Source organism: Sapajus apella, unplaced genomic scaffold, assembly GCF_009761245.1.
Source record: "Sapajus apella isolate SASKATOON/1434 unplaced genomic scaffold, GSC_monkey_1.0 scaffold1, whole genome shotgun sequence".
NCBI classification, from domain to species: Eukaryota; Metazoa; Chordata; class Mammalia; order Primates; family Cebidae; genus Sapajus; species Sapajus apella.
The window spans coordinates 6,808,261-6,832,189 of NW_022436941.1; the positions used below are offsets into that span (position 1 = coordinate 6,808,261).

The 23,929-nt window shown below is 41.4% G+C and overlaps 1 protein-coding gene across 1 annotated transcript; it reads left to right on the forward strand.

Moving 5' to 3' along the window:
- The first annotated feature begins 2,550 nt into the window (after window positions 1–2,550).
- On the forward strand, window positions 2,551–22,554 carry CUNH5orf15 (chromosome unknown C5orf15 homolog). Its single transcript, XM_032252603.1, has 3 exons — window positions 2,551–2,882; window positions 17,298–17,824; window positions 21,068–22,554. The coding sequence occupies exons 1-3, from the start codon at window positions 2,744–2,746 to the stop codon at window positions 21,197–21,199; spliced, it is 798 nt and encodes a 265-aa protein (XP_032108494.1). The 5' UTR covers window positions 2,551–2,743; the 3' UTR covers window positions 21,200–22,554.
- Window positions 22,555–23,929: the final 1,375 nt, after the last annotated feature.

The following is a 23,929-nucleotide window of genomic DNA, read 5'->3' on the forward strand; positions in this document are numbered from 1 at the left end:
ATCAGCATAGCTCACTGCAGGCTTGAACTCCTGGGCTTGAGATCTTCCTGCCTTATTCTCCTGAGTAGTTGTGATTACAGGCATAAGCCACCATGCCTGGCCCTAAAATATTTAAAAATGTATAAAGGGTTCTGTTGAGTATGAGGGAGTATTTCCCTCACTAGTTACTTATTGTCTGCCTGTTGCATGCAGCATGTTGGAATATCATTGTGCAAAATGCCTTGAGTTCATAATATCTCACCAGTTAAGAGAATTGAGACAATCTGGTATGAGGACACAAATGGACAGAGTGGACAATAAGTCAGGGAAGAGGACTGCAGTATGTTTATTATAGATGAACTTTTAAAGTCAACAAACAGAACTAAGATTGAGAAGCTCATTTGTTAAACTGAGTGGTTTTACAGAAAACTTGAGTACAGCTCTGAGAAGGCAAGTCCTGGGGGACTGGGAGGACTTTGCACCTTGGCTAAGGTGAAGGGTTTGCAATAAGGGCACCATTCAGTCTATACGGGCTTGTGGGGGATTTTGGGAAATGTGCAGATGAATGACTTCTTAGTTTTCTTAACACAGAGTTTGTGTGTTTCTGAGCTGTCACCAGGGTGAAATAAAAGCTTAGGGGAAACCAGATTCAGGAGTAGAACACAGGCCCTTTAGAGAGGCAGCTCAGCTGTGTCTCTGGGGGACAGCAGCAACCTTCCGAGGGAATCATAGAGACCATAGTGGTGAAGCTGTGGGCACAATAAATGTCTTGCTTAACATCACACTGATTTTTTTTTTCCCATTTATTTATTTTATTGCATTTTAGGTTTTGGGGTACATGTGAAGAACATGCAAAATTGTTGCATAGGAACACACGTGGCAGTGTGATTTGCTGCCTTCCTCCCCATCACCTACATCTGGCATTTCTCCCCTAGCTATCTCTCCCCAGCTCCCCACCCCCCCACTGTCCCTCCCCTATTTGATTTTCCTAAAATTGATCAAATGGAGCCGGGCGCGGTGGCTCACGCCTGTAATCCCAGCACTTTGGGAGGCCGAGGCGGGTGGATCACGAGGTCAAGAGATCGAGACCATCCTGGTCAACATGGTGAAACCCCGTCTCTACTAAAAATACAAAAAATCAGTTGGGCATGGTGACGCATGCCTGTAATCCCAGCTACTCAGGAGGCTGAGGCAGGAGAATTGCCTGAACCCAGGAGGCGGAGGTTGCGGTGAGCCGAGATCGCGCCATTGCACTCCAGCCTGGGAAGCGAGACCGAAACTACGGAAAAAAAAAAAAAAAAAATTTATCAAATGGAACTTTTATGATTTGAAGCCTATATCTGTTTATTAAGGAAACATTCACAGAACGTACACACAGAGCAAAGTATAGCGCCAGGGCCCAAAGTGAATTTCACCTTCATGGAAGTTTATATAACTTTGCATTTTTATATACCGGGATTTGAAGTAACAAAATTTAACAAGAGAAGCTTAGGAAACCTGGAAGTTATTTTCAATGGCAGCCCCTCACCCCTACTTCCTAGCCACCTTCCTTTCTTTTCCTCCATAATTAAAAATTTTTTTTTTTTAATTTTTGACATGGGTCTCTTTGTCGCCCAGGCTACAGTGCAGTGGCCGGATCTCAGCTCACTGCATCCTCCACCTCCTGGGTTCCAGCGATTCTCCTACCTCAGTTTCCCGAGTGGCTGGGATTACAGGCACGCACCACCACGCCCAGCTAATTTTTGTGTTTTTAGTAGGGATGGAGTTTCTCCATGTTGGCCAGGCTGGTCTCCAACTCCTGACATCAGGTGTTCCGCCCGCCCCGGCCTCCCAAAGTGCTGGAAGCCACTGCACTCGGTCGGTGCATAATCTCTTTATCATCTTGTATACTGTGTATTTTACACCATAGTCGCCCTCACAAGAAAATAAACTACAAAGGAAGGGTTTTGTTCACTGCTGTATCTTTAATAGGGAGAGGTGCTAAAACTTCGTTGAAAAAAAACATGATTGTGGGGAAAGATTTTTAAAAATTACTTATAATCTATCACCCATTAGATAGGACTAAATAACATTTGTGTTTTTTTTTGCCTTTGAGAGAGGAAAAGCTGTTACTTCGCTTTCGTGACCAGTCTATTCTAAAGCTGGATCTTCCTTTTAAAAATGGCTAAAGGCCGGGCGCGGTGGCTCACGCCTGTAATCCCAGCACTTTGGGAGGCCGCGGCGGGTGGATCACGAGGTCAAGAGATCGAGACCATCCTGGTCAACATGGTGAAACCCCGTCTCTACTAAAAATACAAAAAATTAGCTGGGCATGGTGGTGCGTGCCTGTAATCCCAGCTACTCAGGAGGCTGAGGCAGGAGAATTGCCTGAACCCAGGAGGCGGAGGTTGCGGTGAGCCGAGATCACGCCATTGCACTCCAGCCTGGGTAACATGAGTGAAACTCCGTCTCAAAAAAAAAAAAAAGGCTAAAAATGCCTTTTTTGGTTGTATAGTACCCAATCATGCAGGCGGCAAGGAGGGGCTCGCTTTGGCCCTCTTCAGCACCTTACACCCTACCTTTAACGCGCAGCCAAGTGTGTGGCATTCCCCACACTCTCCCAGCTGCAACTCCCACCTCTGAGCAATCCTTCCTTCTCATTCTGGTTTCCAGAGCATGTCTCCAGGCTTGACGTCATCACGCTGGGACGTAAGTGCGGAGGCCTCGGCGTCTGACGTCATGGCGTAGAGCCTAGCAACAGCGCAGGCTCCCAGCCGAGTCCGTTATGGCCACTGCCGCCCTGAGGAGGATGAGGGGGACCGCACAAGCGAAACTGCTGCCAGGGTCGGCCATCCAAGCCTTTGCGGGGCTGGCACGGCCGCTGGTCTTGGCGCTCCTGCTTGTGTCCGCCGCTCTATCCAGTGGTAAAGGGGGCGCGGCGGCAGTGCGGGCTTAGGAACCTGGGAGGGCTCGGGCGCGGGCCAGGAGACAGGCCGGGCCAGGGAAAGGGCGCTTCCGAGTGTCAGGAGCAGACGGCGGTGTCTGGTTGGGGCAGGGTTTCCGCGAGCCTGAGGACGGAGGGTATGGTGTCTGAAGGGGTCCAAGGTCTGAAGAGTCTCCAAGGGGCCTGAGAAGTGGGGTCCCTGAGAGATGCAGGAACCCAGGGAGCAGGGTGTGTAGATGGGCGGGGAGGGAGGAGTGGTGTTGGCGCCTAGAAATTGTTGAAGAATGGGCTGCTACAAGGAATGGCGCTGGTGGGGTCTCCAAAATTTCTTGGATCGGGCAGTTAGGTTCTAGAAGAGGGGGTAGCGAGAGAGGCGGAGGAGATGGCCGGGGCCAGGGGGTGTGGTGTCTGGAAAGGGTCCTGAGCTTGGGGGGACTCAGGAATCTAGCAGGACCAAGGAAAGGTGGGGATTTTCCAGAATGGGAGAGGTCAGTGGTGAAGTCCGAGGCAGGCAGGGGCAATAACGCAGTGACCAGACTGAGCCAATGGAATATTTCCAAGAGGGAAAGTGAAACGGAAAGAGCTGTCTTCTCGTACTGGTGCATATTTGAGGTCTGGGAGGTTCTGGTGTTTGATAAAGATTCAGAATACGGGGCGTTGGGCCTCTGAGAGCTAAATTTGAGTTTTTAGCTGCAAAACAGTGTGACCTGGTATAGTGTTTTCTTTCTTGCCAGTAGGGCCTGTCCACCCCTACATTCCTCTGCTACAGTACTGTGGGCACATACTTATGTTTCCTCAGCAATATTTCAGTGTTGGTAACTGGACTGCCCTCCCAGAAGTCTTTGCAGTGCCTGAGGAAGGATTGCTGTCCATTTCCCAAGGCCTTTTCATCATTAGTAAAGTGTAATGAGGATTTCCCTGGTTGATGCAGATATTCCTGTTCCTAAAGTACTTAAGTAGCTTAATTGTTTTGGCCACTTAATCATCTAAGAAAAATAAAACACAAACATTTATATTTCCTGCTGGAATGCTTAAGGACTATATATCTGGCAACTGTAGTTTCAGAAACAGCTTTTCCCCCTAAGAGAGGGTTGAAAATCGCATGGGTAAGGAGCGAGGCAGAATGTGGAGTATTAAATGTTCTTTAGTCTCTGCTTTTATTTGTTAGAGCCCTGTAAACATTGTTCCAATTATACTGAGACATTTTAGAGAGTCTTTGTCTTTTAAGTATATCTTTATATATACCAATTTAAAATGTCATAAATTCAGATTATTCTCTCCTGAAAATAACTTAAAACGACATACATGCTTTTAATAGGTGAGCAGTTCCATTGCAGTACAGTGTAGCTTGGGGTATAAGTATTTTTTGTAAGCATACCTTATAATTTCAGAGTAGTCACTCCTGTAATAAGAAAATTAGTCTAGAATGTGTTGAGTTCCAGATTTCATGTGAGTTTACAAAGGTAGAAAGTTACCACATTAGATTTATTTAAATTTATTCCATACTAGGTTTTTAAAAATGTCAGTGCTTGGTTGTGTGCTTGTCGGTCTGTAAGAATTTTTGTTTTATATTTTTGTTTTGATAAAAGTCTAAAAAAATTAACATAAGCAGTTTGGATTACTGGGTGACTAATTCTTGGTCATGCCATTTCAAAAATGCCTGCTTCTCTACATTTGCCATTATATTGTTTCCAAATGATCACCTAAACTTAATGCATATGCATTTCATTTTTAAGACATTGTTTCTCAAACCGGTATGTGAATGAGTTCTCAAGGTCCTCTGCATTTTTAAGAAATACTGATATAGTTTTATTTTAGGACACTTGTATTCCCCAGTAGAAGAGGGGAATTAAATTTAGAAAGTTTTTTATTTATTTTTTTTTGAGACAGGGGTTTGCTCTGTCACCCAGGCTGGAGTGCAGTGGCACAAACTTGGCTCACTGCAACCTCTGCCTCCTGGGCTGAAGCAATCCTCCCACTTCAGCCCCCTGAATAGCTGGGACCACAGGTGTGTGCCACCGTGCCCAGCTAATTTTTGTATTTTTGTAGAGATGGAGTTTCACCATGTTGGTCAGGCTAGTCTTGAACTCCCGAGCTTAAGCGATCTGCCTGCCTTAGCCTCCCAAAGTGCTGGGAATTACAGGCGTGAGCCACTGTGTCTGGCCTAAATTTTATTTTTCTTATGCTGTATTTGTGTATTACTTTAAGGATTTTACTATTTGACTAGTACATATTCTGCCCCTTCTTGGTGCTAGGTATTAGAGTTAAACAGTTAAACAATGAATAGGGTGATATTGGAGGTATCCTTAGAAGAATGAGTGGCATTTTGCTGAGAACCATGGGATGGGCTCAGGGAGTGCAGCAGGTGCATAGATGCTGTGTGGGATGTGGTGTGGGATTTGTGGTGAGAGTTGAGGCTAGTCATATTCAGTAAATATTTATTGAATGCCTGCTATCTATTAAGTAGGTAATGGGGATAGAGCTGTTAGAGAGATAAGTAAGGTAATGAGAGTGAGATAATGGAGGCCAGATCATATAGGATCTTGAAGGCTATTATAAAAACTCATTTTTGAGAGAAATGGATGGCCCTGGAGGGTCTTAAGTAGAGGAGTAGCATTTGATATTAGTTTTTACAGAATGACTCTGGCTGCTGTGTTGAGTGTTGACAGTAGAGGTTAGGGTGGAAGCAGGCAGATTAATTAGGAGGCTATTGTAATAATCCGCATGAGATAATGGTTACTTGGACAAGGCAGGAGCACTGGAGGGTGGAAAGCCTCAAATGCTATACATGCTAGAATAACAGATTGGATGTGGGGTATTAAATCACAACTCCAAGGTTTTTAGTTTTAGTAACTAGAAAGATGTAGTTGCCATTATTTGAGATGAAGAGTAGGTAGAACAAATTTTTGTTTTTGTTTTTTGAGTGGGGCATATAAATTTATTTCTTTAAATTAAACTTTTTATTTTGAGATGATTATAGATTCACTTGCAGTTGTAAGAAGTAATATAGGGATCCTGCATACTCTCTACCCAGTTTTCCCAATATTGACATCTTTCAAAAACAATACTGCAGTATCACGACGAGGATATTAACACTGATATAGTCAAAATATGGGGCATTACCATCACCACAAGAATATCTCATGTTGCCCTTATAAAGCCACCCCACTTCCCTCCTACCTCATCCCTCCTGAACTCCTAATTATCCATTTGTATAATTTGGTAATTTTGAGAATCTTACACAAATGGAATCATGTAGTATGTAACTTTTGGGATTGACTTTTTTCACTCAGCATAATTCTCGGAAGATTCACCTAGGTTGTTTCATGTGTCAATAGTTTGTTTCTTTTTTAATTTTAATTTTTATTTTTTTGAGATGGAGTCTTGCTCTGTTGCCCAAGCTGGAGTGCAGTGGCACAATCTCAGCTCACTGCAACCTCTGCCTCCAGAGTTCAAGCAATTCTCCTGCCTCCGCCTCCAAGTAGCTGGAATTAAAGCTGCACACCACCATACCCAGCAAATGTTTGTATTTTTAGTAGAATCAGGGTTTCACCATGTTGGCCAGGCTGATCTCAAACTCTTGACCTCGTGATCCACCCGCCTTGGCCTCCCAAAGTGCCGGGATTACAGGTGTGAGCTACTGCTCCTGGCCATTTGTTTCTTTTAATTGCTGAGTAATATTTTATGGTATAGATAGACGGTACTTTGTTTATCTGTTGAAGGATGCCTGATTGTTTGCAGTTTTGGGTTTTTATGAATAAAGCTGCTATAAATGTGTTTGTGCCACTGTACTCCAGCCTGGGTGACAAAGCGAGACCCTGTCTCAAAAAAATAAAAAAAATAAAATGAGTTTTCTGTGGACATCATGTAGTTGAGTCTGCCAATCTCTGTTTTTTAGTTAATGTATTTCAGTCATTTACATTTAATGCACTATGGGTATATTAGGGCTGAAGTCTGCCATTTTATTTTTTGTCTTTAGCCTGAGATATATGAGGTAAAAAGAAAAACCCAAGGAAGTTACCACCGTCTTGTTTCATATATCCTGAGGTCGCTAACTGTTCTATTTAGTTCTTTCTACCTTTCAGAGTGTTCTTGTGTTATTTTATACATAATTTCCAGAGCTTTTAGTTGTTATTAGTGGGAGAAATAGGGAAAAGTATGTTTGTCTTCCTGAAATAGCCAGAATTCATTTTGAACGTGTTAATGTGAATGTCAGACATCCAAGAGGAGATGTCAAGTAGGTGGTTGGATTTATGAGTCTAGAATTCTGGTAGTTCTTGGAAGTTCTCTTAATTTTTCTCAGGAAAGTTAGGAAATGATGTCATCGGTTGCAAATGAGGATAACAGAGAAGGCATTTGAAGTTTGTGGACAGAGGAAAATGTGATTGGTCTACGAGAATAGAAGGGTAAATGGACTAGGAAAATATAATTGCCAACAATTTTAATTGCCAACAGCTTTAAACGTACACCTGAATCTTTGGCACTGAATTTAAAATGAAATGAAAACAGTGGCATGGTTGTATATTTTCCAGCCATGTTCAACTGCTGGGTGCAGATGTGAGTACTCAGAGAGCTTGATTTATTAATAACTAGAGATGAGTGTCTCACCATGTAAATGGTTCAAAGTAGACAAGGGGGAAGGGAATTGAAGATGGATGTAAGAGAGTGATTATAAAGCAGTTATAATAGCTGACATAAAATTGAATCTGGGCAAAGAGAGAAGAGAGTGTATTGGGCAAGGTTTGGTGGTGGTGGTCAGAGAATGAAAAAGATTAGAGGTTTGTAGCTGTTGATGGATTGAGAATACCAGGGAATGAAATGGAAGGATAGGAAGTCATGTCAGCAAATAGAATGCATGAAACTGAGATTATGGAAGAGTTGTGATAATAGATAATGACCATGGGAGTGAGTGGCTGAGGTAAAGAGGAGGGCTAGCTCATGAGAAGAGAGGAGGTCAAAGATTTTGAAATTAAGGCAGGAGTACTTGTCTTAGAGTGAACTCTAGAGCCTGAAGCTCATTAAGAATTACGGGGCGGGCCAGGCATGGTGTCTCACACCTGTAATCCCAGCACTTTGGGAGGTGTAGGCGGGTGGATCACGAGGTCAAGAGATCAAGACCATCCTAGTCAACATGGTGAAACCCCGTCTCTACTAAAAACACAAAAAATTAGCTGGGCATGGTGGTGCGTGCCTGTAATCCCAGCTACTCAGGAGGTTGAGGAAGGAGAATTGCCTGAACCCAGGAGGCGGAGGTTGCGGTGAGCCGAGATCGTGCCATTGCACTCCAGCCTGGGTAACAAGGGCGAAACTCCGTCTCTCAAAAAAAAAAAAAAAAAAAAAAAAGAATTAGAGGGCATGACCTTGGAGTTGGTGGATGAAATTCAATTAGTGGATGATAGCCTAAGATAAGAGAATCAAAGCTAGATGTGTTTAGGGAGAAGAATGGGAGAATGGTCTGAAAAGGGCAATGAGGAGGAGAGCTGTGCCTTCCTGAGACTCAGTGGTGCAAGGATGTGGGAGAAAAAAACAGCTATTACTTAAACGGGCTGAGGAGAAAGTATGTCCTTAAGGGAGAGTCAGGTTTCAGTAATAACAAGAAAGTGAAGGGTGAAAGAAGGGATTTGCTGATGACTGAATTCTATACTGCATGGTGGAAGTTTCTTTATTATCATTCCTACCCTATCAGCTTATGTCCTTTAAAGGTACTCACCCTTGTTGTTTTAAAAGTCAAGTTTAGTTAGTTGGCTCCCAGTTATTTTAATTTTAAATTTTATTTTATTTTATTTATTTATTCTTTTTTTATTGCATTTTAGGTTTTGGGGTACATGTGAAAAACATGCAAGATTGTTGCATAGGTACACACATGGCAGTGTCATTTGCTGCCTTCTCCCCCATCACCTATATCTGGCATTTCTCCCCATGCTATCTCTCCCCAACTCCCCACCCCCTGCTGTCCCTCCCCTATTTCCCCTCTGCAGACCCCAGTGTGTGTTGCTCCCCTCCCTGTGTCCATGTGTTCTCATTGTTCAACACCCATCTATGAGTGAGAACATGCGGTGTTTGATTTTCCGTTTTTGTGTCAGTTTGCTGAGAATGGTGGTTTCCAGGTTCATCCATGTCCCTACAAAGGACACGAACTCATTGTTTTTGTTGGCTGCGTAATATTCCATGGTGTATATGTGTCACATTTTCCCTGTCCAGTCTATCATTGATGGGCATTTGGGTTGGTTCCAGATCTTTGCTATTGTAAACTGTACTGCAGTGAATGTTCGTGTGCATGTGTCCTTATAGTAGAATGATTTATAATCCTTTGGATATATACCAAATAATGGGATTGCTGGGTCAAATGGAATTTCTGTTTCTAGTTGCTTGAGGAATCACCACACTGTCTTCCATAATGGCTGAACTAATTTACACTCCCACCAACAGTGTAAAAGTGTTCCTATTTCTCCACACCCTCTCCAGCATCTGTTGTCTCCAGATTTTTTAATGATCGCCATTCTAACTGGTGTGAGATGGTATCTCAATGTAGTTTTGATTTGCATTTCTCTAAAGACCAGTGATGATAAGCATTTTTTCATGTTTGTTGGCTTCATGTATGTCTTCTTTTGTAAAGTGTCTGTTCATATCCTTCGCCTACTTTTGAATGGGTTTGTTTGTTTTTTTCTTGTAAATCTGTTTTAGTTCTTTGTAGATTCTGGATATCAGCCCTTTGTCAGATGGGTAGATTGCAAAAATTTTTTCCCATTCTGTTGGTTGCCGATTCACTCTAATGATTGTTTCTTTTGCTGTGCAGAAGCTGTGGAGTTTGATTAGATCCCATTTGTCTATTTTGGCTTTTGTTGCCAATGCTTTTGGTGTTTTGCTCATGAAGTCCTTGCCTACGCCTATGTCCTGAATGGTTTTGCCTGGATTTTCTTCCAGGGTTTTTATGATGTTAGGTCTTATGTTTAAGTCTTTAATCCATCTGGAGTTAATTTTAGTGTAAGGTGTCAGGAAGGGATTCAGTTTCTGCTTTCTGCACATGGCTAGCCAGTTTTCCCAATATCATATATTAAACAGGGAATCCTTTCCCCATTGCTTGTTTTTGTCAGGTTTGTCAAAGATCAGATGATTGTAGATGCGTTGTGTTGCCTCCAAGGTCTCTGTTCTGTTCCATTGGTCTATATCTCTGTTTTGGTACCAGTACCATGCTGTTTTGATTACTGTAGCCTTGTAGTATAGTTTGAAGTCCGGTAGTGTGATGTCTCCCACTTTGTTCTTTTTGCTTAGAATTGACTTGGCTATGCGGGCTCTCTTTTGGTTCCATAAGAAGTTTAAGGTGGTTTTTTCTAGTTCTGTGAAGAAGGTCATTGGTAGCTTGATGGGGATAGCGTTGAATCTGTAAATTACTTTGGGCAGTATGGCCATTTTCACGATACTGATTCTTCCTAACCATGAACATGGAATGTTTCTCCATCTGTTCGTGTCCTCTCTTACTTCGCTGAGCGGTGATTTGTAGTTCTCCTTGAAGAGGTCCTTTATGTTCCTTGTTAGTTCTCTTCCTAGGTATTTTATTCTCTTGGTAGCAATTGTGAATGGCAGTTTGTTTTTGATTTGGCTCTCTTTTTTTTTTTTTTGAGACGGAGTCTCACTCTTGTTACCCAGGCTGGAGTGCAATGGCGCGATCTCGGCTCACCGCAACCTCCGCCTCCTGGGTTCAGGCAATTCTCCTGCCTCAACCTCCTGAGTAGCTGGGATTACAGGCATGCGCCACCATGCCCAGCTAATGTTTTGTATTTTTAGTAGAGACGGGGTTTCACCATGTTGACCAGGATGGTCTCGATCTCCTCGTGATCCACCCGCCTCAGCCTCCCAAAGTGCTGGGATTATAGGCTTGAGCCACCGCGCCCGGCGGCTCTCTTTAAGTCTGTTATTGGTGTATAGGAATGCTTGTGATTTTTGCACATTGATTTTGTATCCTGAGACTTTGCTGAAGTTGCTTATCAGTTTCAGGAGATTTTGGGCTGAGACGATGGGGTCTTCTAGATATACAATCATGTCGTCTGCAAATAGAGACAATTTGAATTCCTCCTTTCCTATTTGAATACCCTTTATTTCTTTTTCTTGCCTGATTGATGTGGCTAGAACTTCCAGTACTATATTGAATAGGAGTGGTGAGAGAGGACATCCTTGTCTAGTGCCAGATTTCAAAGGGAATGTTTCTAGTTTTTGCCCATTCAGTATGATATTGGCTGTTGGTTTGTCGTAAATAGCTTTTATTATTTTGAGATACGTTCCGTCGATACCTAGTTTATTGAGGATTTTTAGCATAAAGGGCTGTTGAATTTTGTCAAAGGCCTTCTCTGCGTCAATTGAGATAATCGTGTGGTTTTTGTCTTTGGTTCTGTTTATGTGGTGAATTCCGTTTATAGACTTTCGTATGTTGAACCAGCCTTGCATCCCCGGGATTAATCCTGATTGATCATGGTGGATAAGCTTTTTGATGTGCTGTTGCAATTGGTTTGCCAGTATTTTATTGAAGATTTTTGCATCTATGTTCATCATGGATATTGGCCTGAAGTTTTCTTTTCTTGCGAGTCTCTGCCGGGTTTTGGTATCAGGACAATGTTGAGGGTCTCATAAAATGATTTGGGAAGGATTCCCTCTTTTTGTATTGTTTAGAATAGTTTCAGAAGGAATGGTACCAGCTCCTCTTTGTATGTCTGATAGAATTCGGCTGTGAACCCATCTGGACCTGGGCTTTTTTTGGGTAGTAGGCTATTAATTGCTGCCTCAACTTCAGCCCTTGTTATTGGTCTAGTCAGGGTTTTGACTTCTTCCTGGTTTAGGTTTGGGAGGATGCAAGTGTCCCGGAATTTAACCATTTCTTCCAGGTTTACTAGTTTATGTGCATAGAGTTGTTTGTAATAATCTCTGATAATGGTTTGAATTTCTGTGGAATCTGTGGTGATATCCCCTTTATCATTTTTTATTGCATCTGTTTGATTATTCTCTCTTTTCTTTTTTATTAATCTGGCTAGTGGTCTGTCTATTTTGTTGATCTTTTCAAAAAAACAGCTCGATTTATTGATTTTTTGAAGGGCTTTTTGTGTCTCTATCTCCTTCAGCTCTGCTCTGATCTTAGTTATTTCTTGTCTTCTGCTAGGTTTTGAGTTTTTTTGATCTTGCTCCTCTAGTTCTTTCAATTTTGACGATAGGGTGTTGATTTTAGATCTCTCCTTGCTTCTCATATGGGCATTTATTGCTATATAGTTTCCTCTAGAGACTGCTTTAAATGTGTCCCAGAGATTCTGGTACGTTGTGTCTTCATTCTCATTGGTTTTGAAGAACATCTTTATTTCTGCCTTCATTTCATTGATTATCCAGTCAACATTCAAGAGCCAATTGTTCAGTTTCCATGAAGCTGTGAGGTTCTGAGTTAGTTTCTGAATTCTGAGTTCTAACTTGATTGCACTGTGGTCTGAGAGACTGTTTGTTATGATTTCCATTCTTTTGCATTTGCTGAGGAGTGATTTACTCCCAATTATGTGGTCAATTTTAGAGTAGGTGTGATGTGGTGCTGAGAAGAATGTATATTCTGTGGATTTAGGGTGGAGAGTTCTGTAAATGTCTATTAGGTTTGCTTGGTCCAGGTCTGAGTTCAAGTCCTGGATATCCTTGTTAATTTTCTGTCTGGTTGATCTGTCTAATGTTGACAATGGGGTGTTAAAGTCTCCCACTATTATTGTGTGGGAGTCTAAGTCTCTTTGCCTTATGTATCTGGGTCCTCCTTTATTGGGTTCATATGTATTTAGGATCGTTAGCTCTTTTTGTTGCATTGATCCTTTTGCCATTATGTAATGTCCTTCTTTGTCTCTTTTGATCTTTGTTGGTTTACAGTCTATTTTATCAGAGATGAGAATTGCAACTCCTGCTTTTTTTTGCTCTCCATTTGCTTGGTAAATCTTCCTCCATCCCTTTATTTTGAGCCTTTGTGTATCCTTGCATGTGAGATGGGTTTCCTGGATACAGCACACTGATGGGTTTTGTCTTTTTATCCAATTTGCCAGTCTGTGTCTTTTGATTGGGGCATTTAGCCCATTTACATTTAGGGTTACTATTGTTATGTGTGAATTTGATCCTGCTATTTTGATGCTAGCTGGCTGTTTTGCGTGTTAATTGATGCAGTTTCTTCATTGTGTTGATGTCCTTTACCATTTGGTATGTTTTTGGAGTGGCTGGTACTGGTTGTTTGTTTCTATGTTTAGTGCCTCTTTCAGGAGCTCTTGTAAAGCAGGCCTGGTGGTGATGAAATCTCTGAGTACTTGCTTGTTTGCAAAGGATTTTATTTTTTCTTCACTTACGAAGCTTAGTTTGGCTGGATATGAAATTCTGGGTTGAAAGTTCTTTTCTTTAAGGATGTTGAATATTGGCCCCCACTCTCTTCTGGCTTGTAGGGTTTCTGCTGAGAGATCTGCTGTGAGTCTGATGGGCTTCCCTTTGTGGGTAACCTGACCTTTCTGTCTGGCTGCCCTTAGCATTTTCTACTTCATTTCAACCCTGGTAATCTGAGAATTATGTGCCTTGGGGTTGCCCTTCTTGAGAAATATCTTTGTGGTGTTCTCTGTATTTCCTGGACTTGAATATTGGCCTGCCTTGCTAGGTTGGGGAATTTTTCTTGGATCATATCCTGAAGAGTATTTTCCAGCTTGGATTCATTCTCTTCGTCACATTCAGGTACACCTATCAAACGTAGATTAGGTCTTTTCACATAGTCCCATATTTCTTGGAGACTTTGTTCATTCTTTTTACCCTTTTTTCTCTAATCTTGTCTTCTCGTTTTATTTCATTTAGTTGATCTTCAACCTCTGATAGCCTTTCTTCTGCTTGGTCAATTCGGCTGTTGATACTTGTGTATGCTTTGCGAAGTTCTCGTGTTCTGTTTTTCAGTTCCATCAATTCACTTATATTCCTCTCTAAGTTGTTTATTCTCGTTAGCATTTTGTCAAATCTTTTTTCAAGGTTCTTAGTTTCTTTGCATTGGGTTAGAACATGTTCTTTTATCTCACAGAATTTTCTTATTACCCACCTTCTGAAGCATGATTCTGTCAATTCATCACACTCATTCTCCATCCAGCCTTGTTCCCTTGCTGGTGAGGAGTTGTGATCCCTTGCAGGAGGAGAGGCGTTCTGGTTTTGGGTGTTTTCATCCTTTTTGCGCTGGTTTCTTTCCATCTTTGTGGATTTATCTACCTGTTGTCTTTGTAGTTGTTGACTTTCAGATTGGGTCTCTGAGTGGATGTCCCGTTTGTTGATGATGAAGTTATTTATTTCTGTTTCTTAGTTTTCCTTCTAACAGTCTAGCCCTTCTGCCGTAGGACTGCTGAGGTCCACTCCAGGCCCTCCTTGTCTGGGGATCATCTGCAGCAGCTGCAGAACAGTAAAGGTTGCTCCCAGTTTCTTCTGCTGCTATCTTTGTCCCAGAAGGATACCCGCCGGATGTCAGTCTGAGCTCTCCTTTATGAGATGACTCTTTGGGTAAACGGGGGTCAGGGAGCTGCTTGAGTAGACAGTCTGTCATTTATAGGAGCTCAGGTGCTGAGCTGTGAGCTCCGTTGTTCATTCAGAGCTGCTGGGCAGGTACGTTTAAGTCTCCTGCAGCAGAGCTCATAAACCCCCCCTTTTTTTTCCCAGGAGCTCTGTCCCAGGGAGTTAGGGCTTTATTTATGAGTTTCTGTTTTGCTGCTGCCTTTTTCAGGGCTGCCCTGCCCAGTGAGGAGGCAGCCTAGTCATTGTCTGCCTGCAGAGGCTTTGCTGAGCTGCTATGGGCTTCGCCTAGCTCCCGTGTGAACTTCCCTGCAGTCCTGTTTATACCGGTATAGTTAGAACTGCCTTGGCAATGGCGGCCCACCTCTGTAATGGAAGACTCTCACTGTAATGGTGGACTGCCTCAGCAAAAGCGGTCTGCCTCAGCAATGGCAAACTACCTCCATAGTGATGGACTGCCTCAGTAATGGCAGATGCCCCTCCCCAACAGAGCTGGACCCTCCTGGTTTCAGCTGTGGTTGCTGTGAAGCTCTCAGTCCAGAGCGTTTCTGATTGCTTTTTTTTTGTGGGGGAGGGACCAGCCGAGCCTGATCACCTGGCTCCCTGCCTCAGAGCCCCCTTTTTCTTTCTTTTTTTAGTTGAACGGTCGACTGTCTCCCAGGTGTTCCAGCCACTTGTTGAAAAGCCGCTGTGTGATTTCCCATGCGGTGACCCACTGCGCTGGCTGAAAGAGTGGTGCTGAGATTCATGGTGCTTTTTTGCTCAGGAGTCTCCTGGCCTGGCTCCCTGTTTCTGATTTTTTAATCAGATGAATGGGTGACTCTGCCTTCCTGGAGCTCCAATCACCAGCTAAAAGGGCGCTCGGACCTGAGTATTTTGTACGGAGATCCGCCACACCGGGGTGCCGGCTGTGCTGGCCAAAACAGCCGCACTGGTGTCCCATGGGGCTCCTCTGCCTGGGAATCTCCTGGTCTGCGGGCAATAAAAATCTGTGTGGAAATGCAGCGTCCACTCACCCTCCATGCTTTCGCTGGGAGCTGCAATCCTGAGCTGCTCCTAATCAGCCATTTTGGATCTCTCCATAAATATTATTTTAAAATATGTTTTTTTGTACTTTGGCAGGAAAATTAAATGTATTAGAAAATAATTTATAAATTCCTGAATTATAACTAAATTGATGTGATAAATGTAAAATTATTTCAGAAATTCCTATTAGTAGTTTTCTGACTAATATACTCAGTTGTAGGTCCTATTTATTTCTTTTTTCTTCCAGTAAAAAGTTTCAAGGAACACAATTATTGAAAATGTTTTAAGAGTTTTACTTTAATCCTAGGACTTTGGAAAGCCAAGGTGGAAGGATTGCTTGAGCCCTGGAGTTTGAGACCAGCCTGGGCAACATGGCGAGATGCTGTCTCAAAAAAAAAAAAAAAAAAAAAAAAAATTGCATGAGACGTTGGACAAATATATGAAAAAAAAAAGAAAAATAAAAAATGCTGGGCAGGGTGGCATGTGCCTGTGGTCTCAGCTACGTGGGTGGCTTGAACCAAGGAGGTCGAGTGAGCTATGATTGTGCTACTACATTTCAGGCTGAGCAACAGAGTGAGACCCTATAATTAAAAAAAAAAAAAAAAAAGGTGGGGGGGAAGAGTTTTACAAATTTACTGTTTTTGTTTGTTTTGCTTTTTTACTAACTTAGTACATTATTTTTCTGAGCTCTTCTATTCCAATTGAGAACAGCTATTTCTTTTTTTCTACACAAAGTAGATGTCAACTGTGATACACAAACCAGAGTGTATTCACATGTAGAAAGGGTTATCTGTTAGATTGTTAACTTGTGTGAATGCACATGTTTGTGAAAGCCCTAGAATGACTTGGTTTAATCTTAACCCTATAAAATATTTTACTTTAATGTGATAGACTTTAAAATATTGTCTGAATATGTTTAGATCTCACATGACAGGTTTTTTATTTTTTTAGGTGTAGTAGAGATCCTTGAAGTTCTTCAACAGTAATTAAAAATTAGAAATGGTTAAATTTCAGAAGGGATTTCTCTGTTGAATCTCCCCCTATTGAGTCTTCTTGGGAAAGTTACTTATGTAAAGAATTTTACCTTTAGTAAACTGTGCTGAGTAGGTAGCAGCGCAGAGAAGTAAGAATGTATGTATTTGGTGTCATTCCCATGCCTAGATGCCTTCCTCCCTCTTTAAAATAATCTGCTTGTCACTTAGCTCTCAGGTTCCAGTTTCTGATGCTTCTCCTTTAGAACTTTTTAATTTGTAAGGATCCTTCTTTGTTTGTTTGTTTTTAATTTAGGAGAGGGAGTCCTCTAGTTCAAGTATCACTTAGAATTACTGTCTACAGCTTGCTTATAGCTTCCCCTGAATTTGTTATATTGTGTTGAAAGTATTTTGGTCCAAACTCCCTGTCTTTTTTGGGACCTAGTTGAGTGAGAATCAGCCACTTATTTTGTTCTAGGGATCAGGTAGAGTCTGGACGAAATAACTGAAGTCCACACTCTTTATGAAATGAAAACAGAGGGGATGGGTTACGGCTGTATGTGGTGGACTTTGCCGTTGTGACCTAAAGTCTGACCTTTTACTTTCTTTTTTTTTTGGTGGCAGGCTCTATAATGCAGTAGGTCTTTTATGCTGCTTAAGTTGTTAGTATCTAGCAAAGCAGTTATTATCTGAAGAATGACTAAGAAGAAATGTAACTGATTGCTGTCTATTGAGACTTAATAAATAGTTTTTGAGAATGTTATAGGAATTTAGGGAGAAATGCTTAGTGTAAAATTTAGGTAAATATGCTTTTAGCTTGGTGGAAATAAAGTTGGAGATTTCAGTTTAATATTCTTCGTTTGTTTCAGTTGTATCACGGACTGACTCACCGAGCCAAACTGTGCACAACTCAGATATTTCTACCCCAAATATGAATGCTTTAACACGTGAAAACCAAACCAAACCTTCTATTTCCCAAATCAGTACCACCCTCCCTCCCACAACGAGTACCGAGAAAAGTGGAGGAGCATCTTTGGCCCCTCATCCCTCTCCTACTTCTCTGTCTCAAGAGGAAGCTGATAACAATGAAGATCCTAGCATAGAGGAGGAGGATCTTCTCATGCTGAACAGTTCTCCATCCACAGCCAAAGACACTCTGGACAATGGTGATTATGGAGAACCAGACTATGACTGGACCACGGGCCCCAGGGACGATGAAGAGTCTGATGATGCCTTGGAAGAAAACAGGGGTTACATGGAAATTGAACAGTCAGTGAAATCTTTTAAGATGCCATCCTCAAATATAGAAGAGGAAGATAGCCATTTCTTTTTTCATCTTATTATTTTTGCTTTTTGCATTGCTGTTGTTTACGTTACGTATCACAACAAAAGGAAGGTAAGTTTGGGATTTTTTTTAGCCCTTTATTATTTCAGTCATAATGGTTTTGATGATTCATGGTTCTTTTTTTTTTCTTTTTTTTTTGCGATTGGGTCTCACTGTGTCACCCAGGCTGGAGGGCATTGGCATAATCACAGCTCACTGGAGCCTTGACCTCCTAGGCTTAAGTGATTCTCCTGCGTCAGCCTCTTGAGTAGGTGGGACTACAGATGCACACTACCACACCAGGCTAATTTTTAAAAATTATCATTATTTGTAGAGATAAGGTCTCACTATGTTGCCCAGGCTGGTCTTGAACTCCCAGGCTCTAGCAGTCCTCCCACCCCAGCCTCCCAAAGTGTTGGGATTACAGGCATGAGCCACTGTGCCCAGCTCTCTTTCCTTTTTTTCAGTCAAGTTTAAATTCATAGTAAAATATTGAGATGTCTAATCTGCATATAAATCTGTTGTGTGTTTTAACACTAGAGACAGAATGCTTGAACGTATGTACTTCTGACAAAAATAGTCCTATTTCTTAATGAGGAATACCAAAGCCCAGTGACTTCTGTTGTTATTATTGTTGTTTTGAGATGGAATCTCACTCTTCGCCCTGGCTGGAGTGCAGTGGCATGATCCTGGCCCACTGCAACGTCCACCTCCTGGGTTCAAGTGATTCTGCCTCAGCCTCCTAAGTAGGTGGGACTACAGGCACCTGCCACCATGCCTGGCTAATTTTTGTATTTTTAGTAGAGATGAGGTTTCACTATGTTGGTCAGGCTGGTTTCAAACTCCTGATCTCATGATCTGCCTGCTTTGGCCTCCCAAAGTGCTGGGATTACAGCTGTGAGCCACTTTGTCCGGCCGTGATTTTTTTTTAAGGATTTATATTTAATTTGGCATCATCAGTAGGAATACTTGTGGAGAAAGTGTTAATTTAACTTTTGTCTTTTATTAACATTGAACTTAATGATCTTTTAAATTTTTTTCTAGTTATAAACTGTTACATGTTTATTTTAGGGAATTTAGAAAACAGAGGAGTTTAGAAAAGAAAATTTAAATATTCAGCATTATTAACATTTTGGTGTATTTCTGGTCTATAAATCTATAAATGTTTATATAATTTACACATATCGGTGTATGTTATAATTTTTTTTTTTTTTTTTAAGAGACAGGGTTTCATCATATTGGTCAGGCTGGTCTTGAACTCCTGACCTCAGGTGATCCACCCACCTTGGTCTCCCAAAGTGCTGGGATTACAGGCTTGAGCCACCACGCCTGGCCATGTATGTTATAATTTTTAATGAATTTTATCTCACAGAGTTTTTTTTTTTGTTTTTTTGTTTTTTTTTTGAGAGGGATTTTCACTTTGTCTCCCAGGCTGGAGTGCAGTGGTGCGATTTTGGCTCACTGCAACCTCCGCCTCCCAAGTTCAAGCAATTCTCATGCCTCAGCCCCTTCAGCAACTGGGGCATCCACGCCCGGCTAATTTTTGTATTTTTAGTAGAGACAGAGTTTTGCTATATTGGCCAGGATGGTCTCAAACTGCTGCCCTCAAGTGATCTACCCAGTTTGGCCTCCCAAAGTGCTGGGATTACAGGTGTGAGCCACTGTGCCCAGCCTATCTCATAGAGTTTTATGTCTTGCTTTTTACCTGACAAATCGTGAGCATTTTCCATATCCTTAATATTCTTTAAAAACATTTTTTTTTTTGAGACAGGATCTTGCATTATCATCCACATTGGTAAATTCCTGGTCTCAAGTAATCGTCCCACCTCAGCCTACCAAGTAGTTGGGATTACAAGCATAAGCCACTGTGCCTGGCTGAAAACATAATGGATTCATGGTTTATAATTTTTGGTTCAGAAATATGTTGTGATGAACATTTCTGTGCTGTTACCAGTTTGCTGGATTACATGAGGCATAAGAGGCATATATAGGACAGCATAGATCATTTAGTGTGATGGCACGTGTTGGCATTGTATAGGCCCAAAGCTGAGTAGTTAAGCCTTTCAAAATACTTGAAGATGAAACACACAATTCCTTTTTAATGCTTACTGGTCAATAAGTCTTAGTTCTTGACTTTATTGCAACTTGCTTTGTAACCCTGAAAGCCACCTTCCCCTTCGGGGCCTTGATTTCCTTACCTGACAAATAGTGAAACTGGACCTGATAATTACAAAATGCCTTCCAGCTTTGAGAATCAGTGAATCTAATAATAGTTCAAAAAAGAAAAAAAAAAAAAAAAAAAAAGCAAACCCGCCAACTGTTTTGGTTATTTGTAGTTAGTGATATATTGCTAGCTTTGTAAGTGTTTATGAGTAGACAGAACATTGAATGCTGCTATTATATCCCACTGTTTACTCTTTGGCCATCTCTATTATGGACATCTAAGGGACTTGTTAAACAAATAGTTTCCTGGGCTCCACCTCAAATACTAACTCAGTCTCTGAAGACAGAGCCTAGGAATCTTGAGTCTTTAACAAACATTCCTACATATATTGAAATTTGAGAAGTACTGTTTAGCCTTCTTTACAAGATGGAAAGCAAAATAGCTTTATTTATTTATTTTTTGTTTGTTTTGTTTTGTTTTTGAGACAGAGTTTCACTCTTGTTACCCAGGCTAGAGTGCAATGGCGCGATCTCGGCTCACTGCAACCTCCGCCTCCCGGGTTCAGGCAATTCTCCTGCCTCAGCCTCCTGAGTAGCTGGGATTACAGGCACGCGCCACCATGCCCAGCTAATTTTTTGTATTTTTAGTAGAGACGGGGTTTCACCGTGTTGACCAGGATGGTCTCGATCTCTTGACCTCGTGATCCACCCGCCTTGGCCTCCCAAAGTGCTGGGATTACAGGCGTGAGCCACCGCGCCCGGCTATTTATTTTTTTTTTTGAGACAGGGTCTTGCTTTGTCACCCAGGCTGGAGTGCAGTGGGACTATCCTGACTTACTGTGATCTCTGCCTCCCGGGCTCAAATGGTTCTCCCATCTTAGCCTCCTGAGTATCTGGGACTAGGGCAAGTGCCTCCATGCCTGGCTGATTTTGTATTTTTTGTAGAGATGGGATTTCACGATGTTGCTCAGGCTGGTCTCGAACTCCGCTCAAGTGATCTGCCTGCCTCGGCCTACAATAGCGTTTTTGTTGTTGTTGATATTTTATGTTTTATATTTAGGAACCTAGAAGAGAGATATTTCACTTGTTATAAAAATGTTTACCATATTCTCTGTTTTCTCTTTTGCACATTTAATTAATTTTGTTTTCCAGATTTTTCTTCTGGTTCAAAGCAGGAAATGGCGTGATGGCCTTTGTTCGAAAACAGTGGAATACCATCGCCTAGATCAGAATGTTAATGAGGCAATGCCTTCTTTGAAGATCACCAATGATTATATTTTTTAAAGCACTGTGATTTGAGTTTGCTTAGTATGTAATTTTATTTGCTTGACTTTTTATATGATATTGTGCAGATGTTTGCCATAGGCAATTGGTACTTAAATGAGAGGTGGATCTCTCTTTTGCCTTGGTGCTTTGGAAATTAAATGTCACAAACAAGGAGTATATAATTTTTTATCTGTACTTTTAGAGCTGAGTTTAATCAGTGTCCAAAATGTGAGTTAAGCATTACCTTATATTTACACTGTAGTTTTTATTATTTTAGATTTATTATGCTTCTTCTGGAAGTATTAGTGATGCTACTTTTAAAAGATCCCAAACTTGTAACTAAATTCTAACATATCTGTTACTACTGACTCACATTCATTCTCTGCCATTCAAATACTATTTTTTAACCACACATTTTTTTGTGGTCCCAAACTGTAATGTACAAGGATATGTGTGATAATGCTTTGCATTTGAGTAATATTTTTTTCCTTCCAAGAAAATTGCTTTGGATATTTTTAGATAATTTAAACATAATTTAGGATAATGATATTGCTCAATCTGACCACAATTTTAGGTAAAACATTAAATGTGTCGAGAAATCTTGGCAACAGAGACTCTGCAGCTTGCAGTGGACATAGATAAAATGTTACAGAGATACTATTTTCTTGGTTTGAATTACTATATTAAATTTAGAAGTGGAAACTGTGGTAAAATATTAAATACATGTACAATTGCTTTTAGTTAGCAATTGGTTATAGCACAGGTTCTTCCAAGGTTTCAAGAAATGGGCAGTTTAAAATTATATCAGATTCATTTACTTCATTTGTTATTTTATAGTAAGTCTGAATAAATCTTAGGGGCCATTATCACTTAAATAACACTGTATCTAGGTCTTTCAAATTAAAATTATACCTGAATGAAGTTGTTTGTATACATAACGATATTTGTGTACAATGACCTTTTTCCCCCACACTTGTTTTCTTTTCTTTGTTTTTGTTTTTTATGACAACTGGAAATTATTTACTGTGTTTCATTTATGTCTGTCTTCCTATCATAAATAATTGATCAATATGTAAATATGTGATTTGAACCATGGTTGACACAAGTATCTCGACAACTTCTTAGAAGACCTAAACCCAAATATATGTTAAGGAGGGCCCGGGTGAGCCAGTGGGCTTGTGCTTTGTGTAGAGCTGGAAGAAGGCCGTCCATCCTGTCTCTTGGGCGGAGAGTGTACTTTCCTAATAAGGGAAGCACAGTGGAAATAACCCCTGAACTGTTTTATTACAGTAATTTTTTTCATATCTGAACTGTATTATTTAATATTTTGAATAAGATTTTAAAAAATAAATTGCAAAGATATAAATCTATGATTTCACGAGTGTGTTTCATTTCAGTGATGACATTTAGGTAGTAACAGGGAGTAGCTTATGTCTGGGAGCAATCTAACTTGACTCACTTGCAGGTATCTCTCTCAGCAGTGCAACTCTGCCTCTGTGATTTCCGTTTACATTTCTAAATTCTTCTCTAGGTCTAACTTACTGCTAGGTACTGAAGTTTATTGAAAACTTAGCAAAGTAGGATGGTAAAGAAAGCAAAGTGGCTAAATCAGTGTGCTCTTTCTAGCATCCTTGGGTCCCTATCTGGGATGGAAGGCTCCCCAAGCATGGAGGCTCTTCCCCCTAGTGGATTGTGGTTCTTGGGTACTTCCTGGTGGTCCAGCCACCTAGGTCACAGTGCTGCAATTAAGTAGCCTCAGAGTGTTGGAGCATCAGATCATACATTGATTACAAATGCCACTGAAGTCTCACAGGGGCACTTGAACTGCAGGACTAGGCACCCAGAGCCCACGGTTGAGCCTCACAACACTCATTCCGCTACTCCTATGTGGGGTTGTCTGCCTCCTTCTGCAAGATTCACTTTCTGGACAGACCAGAAGCTCTGCACCTGATTTTGGTATTAATGGTATAATGGGTTACCCTTTGGCTCCTGTTTCTGTGTCTTAGCTGAAAAGGAATGTGTTGGAACTTGTGAGGCAGACAGAAACAGACATTTAGAATTTGGGCAGGCAGGTAGGCATGTTGTATTAGTCTGTTCTTACATTTCTATAGGAATCCCTGAGAACTGGATAATTTATAAAGAAAAGTTTAATTGGCTCACAGTTTTGCAGGCTGTGCAGGGAGCATGATGCTGGCATCTGCTCAGCTTCTGGGGAGGCTTCAGGAAGATTACCATCATTGTGAAAGACGAAGGAGAACAGGTGTCTCACATGACAGGAGCAGGCACAGAAAGAGCAAGGGGGAATGTACTACACAGTTTTTTTTTGTTTTTTTTTTTAGACAGTCTTGCTCTGTCACCCAGGCTGGAGTGCAGTGGTGCAATCTTGGCTTATTTCAACCTCCACCTCCTGAGTTCTAGTGATTCTCCTGACTCAACTTCCTGAGTAGCTGGCCCTACAGGCACTTATCACTATTCCTGGCTAATATATATATATATTTTTTTTAGTAGAGATAGGGTTTTAACATGTTGGCCAGACTGGTCTTGAACTCCTGACCTCAAGTGATCCACCTGCCTCGGCCTCGCAGAGTGTTGGGATTACAGGCGTGAGCCACTGTGCCTGGACTTAACAGACACTTTAAAATCACCAGATCTCACAAGAACTCACTCTCATGAGAACAGCACCAAGGCAGTTGGTGTTAAACCATTCATGAGAAAACCACCCCCGTGATCCAGTCATCTCCCACCAGG